Below are 6,300 nucleotides of genomic sequence, written 5' to 3' on the forward strand. Positions count from 1 at the left end.
TCTCTGGTCTTGATACACCAGTCAGTGACAGAAATCAGCAGAGGGCTCCTTAGACGCAGCACCAGTATCGCTTTTCCAGCCTCCCCAGGGGCTGCTCTGACATTTCCATCAGAGCCTGCAGAGCCAGAGCTGCCTCCGGGCAGTGCCAGAGCTGGGAGGGGTCTGCAAGGCAGAGCTGAGCCCCCAGGGCTGGGCTGGGCTCTGGCAGCACTGGCAGGGCCCAGCCCTGGGCACAGGGAAGCAGCTGCTGGCAGGGACAGCTCCAGGCAGAAGAGTCCTGGGCAGGCAGTGCAGGGGAAAAGGCCCCCCCGGCTGTGCTGGGATATTTAAAGTCCTCTCCAAGTCCAACTATTATGATTAATTTTTTTACAGATCCCCATGCCATCACAGAGCAAATGTCCAACAGCAGCTCCATCAGCCACTTCCTGCTGCTGGCATTGGCAGACACGCGGCAGCTGCAGCTCGTGCACTTCTGCCTCTTGCTGGGCATCTCCCTGGCTGCCCTCCTGGGCAACGGCCTCATCATCAGCGCCGTAGCCTGCGGCCAGCACCTGCACACGCCCATGTTCTTCTTCCTGCTCCACCTGGCCCTCAGTGACCTGGGCTCCATCTGCACCACTGTCCCCAAAGCCATGCACAATTCCCTCTGGGACACCACCACCATCTCCTACACGGGATGTGCTGCTCAGGTTTTCCTGCTTCTCTTCTTCATGGGAGCAGAGTTTTCCCTCCTGACCATCATGTGCTACGACTGCTACGTGTCCATCTGCAAACCCCTGCACTACGGGACCCTCCTGGGCAGCAGAACTTTTGCCCACATGGCAGCAGCTGCCTGGGCCAGTGCCTTTCTCAATGCTCTGCTGCAAACAGTCAATACATTTTCCCTGCCCCTGTGCCATGGCAATGTCCTGGGCCAGTTCTTCTGTGAAATTCCACACATTCTCAAGCTCTCCTGCTCACACTCAAACCTCAGGGATCTGGGGCTTCTTCTCATAAGTTTTTTTTTAGGTTTTGGCTGTTTTGTGTTCATTGTTTTCTCCTATGTGCAGATCTTCAGGGCTGTGCTGAGGATCTCCTCTGAGCAGGGACGGCACAAAGCCTTTTCCACCTGCGTCCCTCACCTGGCTGTGGTCTCTTTGTTTGTCACCAGTGGCACATTTACCTACTTGAAGCCCCCCTCCATGTCCTCCCCATCCCTGGATCTGGCCCTGTCAGTTCTGTACTCAGTGGTGCCTCCAGCCCTGAACCCCCTCATCTACAGCCTGAGGAACCAGGAGCTCAAGGATATCTTGAGGAATCTGATTACTGGATTTTTTCGGAAACACTAACTGCTTGTTTTGTCCTCCATGGTCTAAAGAGAAAGTCATTGCTGGTCCAGCCTCTCCTTTAAAATACTTCATAGTGGTTGTGTGCATGTGGGGGATTTCCTTTTCTATTTTGTGATAAGTTTGTGCACAGTGAAATTTGGTTATTCATCCCATTTCTACCTCCCTTCTTACACCCTGAATTTTGCCCACAGACTGTATAAATGTGGAATCACCTCCTCTGTGCACTTTAGCAAAATAAAGGATCCTTCATGTATTTGTTTTCCAAAAATCCTTCCTTTGAAACCTCATCTCAATCTGGTAGGGCAGTGCCTGTGTGCAAAGAGAGAGAGAAACAGAGTCCCAGCACAGCAGCTGTGCCAGGGAGCTTGAGCACTTATTGTTTTCAGAGACGCTCTCTTTGCACTTGCACTGTCCTTCTGTGCCTTGTGTGAGTCCTCAGCTCTTGGGTGCTCGGGTGCTGTCCTGCTGTGTGGCTGTCCTGAGATCACAGGAGGGATTGACAATTTTCTGCTGTTTAAAAGAAGACAAGATGGGCTGGAATTGTTGGGCTGAGTAGTGAAGATTTTCAGAGTTTTATGGCCCTGGTATGTATGTCACAGGTGGATCACAGTGAATCCTGGAGCTGGCAATCTGAACATGAATAATAGAATGGACAAAGCTGCAGCTTAAATGTGATTTTAAAATAAATACCCAGAGTTGCCAGCCCAGAGATTGTGGCATGTGAACTGCATCAACCACATTATGACAGGGACTGCAGACCCCACCAAAACCCACCAAAACCCAGCTCAGTGGGGTGATGGTGACCCTGTGGCAACCACTTGGTACCAAAGCACTGAAGCCATGGAGAGCGAGAGACTCAGTCACTGACATTTCTGTTGGATGAGGATGTTGTGTGAGGGGTGGAGTCCTTAGATCACAAGGCAGAAATTGCCCAGGAGATTTTTGGTTTCGTCTGTAGTGTGTTGACACTGGCTGGAAGCCAGGCACCCACCAAAGCTGCATCTCACTCCTGTTAGCAGCTGGACAGGAGAGAGAAAGTATAACAAAGAGTTCATGGGTTGAGATAAGTGTGAAAAATGCCAATCACTTGTTTTTAAAATTTTAAAACTTTAATAGTAATAAAATGGTTATAAAAATAGTAATAAAATTAGAGTAATAACAATTTGGACAATTAGGATTAGGACAATATGAGACAATAAAAACAAAGAGTTATGGACAGTCCAGGTACCTCTTTCTGGGCAAAATAAGCCTGAAAAAGGACACATGTTAACAGAGGATTAACCCTTAAAAACAACAGCCTGTTGCATATTCATACATCTCATACATGATGCAGAACTCCCATTCAAACAAATGATTCTGTCTGGTCAGTATCAACTTCTTCCTCTTAATCCTGACGGTGTCTTCAGGGCTGAGCGAGGCAGGAAAAAGTTTGTTTCTTCTGATAAGTGAGCAATAAATTCTTTTTCTCTGAAAGATTTAGGTGTCCTGTGGCTGCTATCTCAGTGTGAGTACCTCGTTACTCTCTTTAAAAAAGTATCTTACACAGCATAGTTTCTATTTTAATATTATAACTTAAAACTTATAACTTAACACACTGCTTAAGAAAATTAATACAGCATAACTTTCTAACATAATACATATAATATTCATTTTAATATTTGCAAAAAAAAAATCATAAACCACACATTTTTCACAATCACCCTTCTTATTCGTTGTAAACCATTTGGCTTGAGCAATATTTCGTATCTACTTGCATCTTATGGACTATGCTGTCAAAATAAAACAGGGGATTACACAAGGAAGAAATATCAAAACAGTTGTAACACATAAAAGGAAAAATCTTAATTTCTTCTACCATCCTATCTCCAATACATTACCCCCCAGCTAGGTTTTCACATTGCTTTCTAATTTTGGACTGGTACCTGGGGTATTTTTTTTTCTGATATCTTTTGCTTTTTCTAGAATGACTTCCCCGTGGTCATCTATTTTCAACAATCTGATATATTAAACTTTCTACAAACGCTCCCCCTTCTTTAGCCAATAAATAGTCCAAAGCCAATCTTTTCTGATACACTACAGGTTTTTGTTTGGCTTTGCTGACGTGATAGTAATTCTAATGCCTGAGCAGCTTTATTTGTTATCATTTCTATAACTGCTTGGAGCCTTGTAATATGACTCAACATATAATTTGGGTTCAATACAGAGTTAGATTGCTGTGCTAGTTTTGCTCTTTTGTTTACTAGTCATTTTCGGTTGGTGGGATTTTCTTTTGTTTGTTTGGGGTGCTGGTGGTTTTTTTGTTTTTTTTTTTTTGTTTGTTTGTTTTTTTGTTTTTTTACCGAATCCTGAACTGTTTCTTTAAGATTAAATGTAAAACAAATCCATCTCTCTCCTTTTGGACATTCAATTTCCTGTCAATTACCACTTTTTCCTAAGTTTCTTGTGATCCAATTTCTTTTGTTTTGCCTATAGGTTCTTAATTTGGATGGGTTATAACAGTGACTGTTGACATAAAAGTGTGTAATAAAAGAGGAACTTTGGTTTAATTCCCTGTGATGCTTTCTGTAGCATTTGTGACATGTTCTTGCTGGTATCTCAAAATGAAAAGACAACAAATGAGTGACAGAAAGAGGAATAACAGAGGTCCAGTATGGCTTATACTCCCACCTCCCATGCCTGTGGAGTTGCAATCCACAGCAGGTGTATTTGATCTTCTTGGTGGTGAAATACAGAGGCCAATTTGATTTTGCCCTCTATTTCTTTGTCACTTTCTTTTAGCTAATTTCCAGGCAAATCGTTTTGCCACTCCTTAACTGTGGTTTCCTACCCTTCCTGAGGTACTTTTCATTCAACAGGCACTAATAATTCCCATCCACAAAACAAAGTTCTTACTTTAACACTTCTTGCTACAACGGCAGAAATTGTGTGAACCACAATACTAATTATTCCTACAATTCAAACATTTACTTATAACCCAGCTAGCATGTCCACTATAGGAATGAATCAAGTAAAGTTTACAGTATGGTACTGATGGAAATGGTAATTCTCCTTCTCCCTTTTTGAATTCACAGGCTAAGGTCAGAATATAACAGCTCTTTGACCAAAACAGTTCTGCTCTTCCTGTTTGAAGTATTCCTCCTCAAGGAGATGTTTTATTTAGGCAGTGCTTGAAACCAGTGATGTAAGCTTTGCCTTATTTCTTAATTAAGTGTTATTCTTTGTACATTTCTTGGATCATGTGAGTTTTCCCAAATCATTACCACCCAGTCCCCGTTTGAAAGTCAATTTGGTATCACCTGGTCAATTTGGTATCACCCGGTTATCATTTTGGGTGATAGTCCATTCTTCAGGCTCCTTCACAAGGCCTTTGATTCTGCTGGCATGAATTCACCCTCTTTCTGTGGTTTGGATTGCTGTTTCAGTAGTACCTGGAAAGGACTTCTTAACAGTACAGTGATAAAAGAAAGACAGTACTGCATTAACTTTTACCATTAGCTTTTTTTCCCCCAAACTGGGTTTAGCTACAAGCTTTTTCCACAGCCACCTCTTCTTCTTGTATCCAGCTGTGCTAATAGCTGCAGAGGCAAATTCTTCTTTCTGTGAACTGCAGTTAAATAAGAAAGGCCAGACTGATTTTAATGGGAGATGTATCACATCTATTGCTTTTTAATTTTTGGGCACCATTTAACTGTTTTAGTCTTACATATTCCTTCCTCAGGACAAAAGCCTCCTCTTTTTAACAGCAAACAAAATAAAAAACTTCTTACTTTAAAAAGTAAACCACTTTGTGAGGTTTGGAGAGTCAGCAATCTCTGCCTTGATTTTATCTTTTAGTGCTGGCCTCTCTCTGTCTGTCTCTCTCTTTTTCTCTCTCTCTTTTTCTTTTTTTTTCTCTCTATTTTCCTCTCTCTTTTTCTCTCTTTTTTTTCTCTCTCTTTTTCTCTCTTTTTTTTCTCTCTCTTTTTCTCTCTTTTTTTTCTCTCTCTTTTTCTCTCTCTCTCTCTTGACCCACTTCCCAGGGCCAATGCTGCCATCCTGGACTCAGGACCCCGATGGTCTGGGAGCCACCCCAGCAGTTCCACCACTGAGCCAGCCCACTCCTGGGCAGCAAACCTGTGCAATCTGTGCCCAGCACCACTGCCAGGTCACCTCCATGAATCGGTCCCTGCCGCAGCTTCCGAGACCCTACCACTCCTACAGCAGCAGTCAAACACCTCCCAACCTTGAAAAAACAACTTTGTGACTCCAGGTGCTCCTGATATTCTTTTTCTTTCCTTAGCCAACATATCCTCTTTTCCCTTCAAGGAGGGCCTGTTCTGCTAAACCTTTTTCGGGCCTCGGCTCAGCATCGAGCAATCTCCTAACAACCATGTGTAAGACCCTTCCCTGCCCTTTATGCAGAAACCTCATTCACACTTCAGCTCTTTTCTAACACCAAAACATCACCACTCCACATTACAACATCCCAGAGTCTGCTAACCACCCTTCCCCCTTCTTCAGTTTCCCTCTTTCCTCTCTTCTTGCTTTATCTTTTTTTTTACTTTTCTTTTCCTTATCTTTTATCATTTTCTTAGTCCATTCTACCATAGAATATTGTATCATTTTCTCTTTACTTTTTCCTCTCCTGGTTTCACATTTATTCCACAATTTTAACATTACCCAAAGGGGGTTGTCCTGGGGTATGTCTGGCAAAATGCTCCCTCTTTTTCCGGTACCTTCAGTACCTCTATTTTCCTGCTGGTTTATACCAGCTCCTGGGTTTTTGCTTTGGCATTTACCCATTTTATCCTAACAGGTGTTCCCTCACTCGCCTCGACCACACTTGTTCAGATCTTGGTCCCTTCTTGTCAAGGATTTCTCTAATAAAAAGTCCCTTCTACCAGTACCACCTCCCGCCTCTGATTTACTAAAACAAATCCCCCCTATTATCGCATCCCGCCCCCAACCTTTTAGATACAGAAAATCCTCCTTC

At 43.2% G+C, this 6,300-nt stretch overlaps 1 protein-coding gene across 1 annotated transcript; it reads left to right on the forward strand.

Moving 5' to 3' along the window:
• The first annotated feature begins 380 nt into the window (after positions 1–380).
• On the forward strand, positions 381–1,328 carry LOC120511647 (olfactory receptor 14C36-like). Its single transcript, XM_039728975.1, has one exon. The coding sequence runs from the start codon at positions 396–398 to the stop codon at positions 1,326–1,328; it is 933 nt and encodes a 310-aa protein (XP_039584909.1). The 5' UTR covers positions 381–395.
• Positions 1,329–6,300: the final 4,972 nt, after the last annotated feature.

This window comes from Passer montanus, unplaced genomic scaffold, assembly GCF_014805655.1.
Source record: "Passer montanus isolate IOZ18808 unplaced genomic scaffold, ASM1480565v1 scaffold679, whole genome shotgun sequence".
Classification (NCBI taxonomy): domain Eukaryota; kingdom Metazoa; phylum Chordata; class Aves; order Passeriformes; family Passeridae; genus Passer; species Passer montanus.

Coding starts and splice junctions, on each gene's coding strand:
- LOC120511647 (XM_039728975.1), top strand. CDS start 396: ATGTCCAACAGCAGCTCCATCAGCCACTTCCTGCTGCTGGCATTGGCA.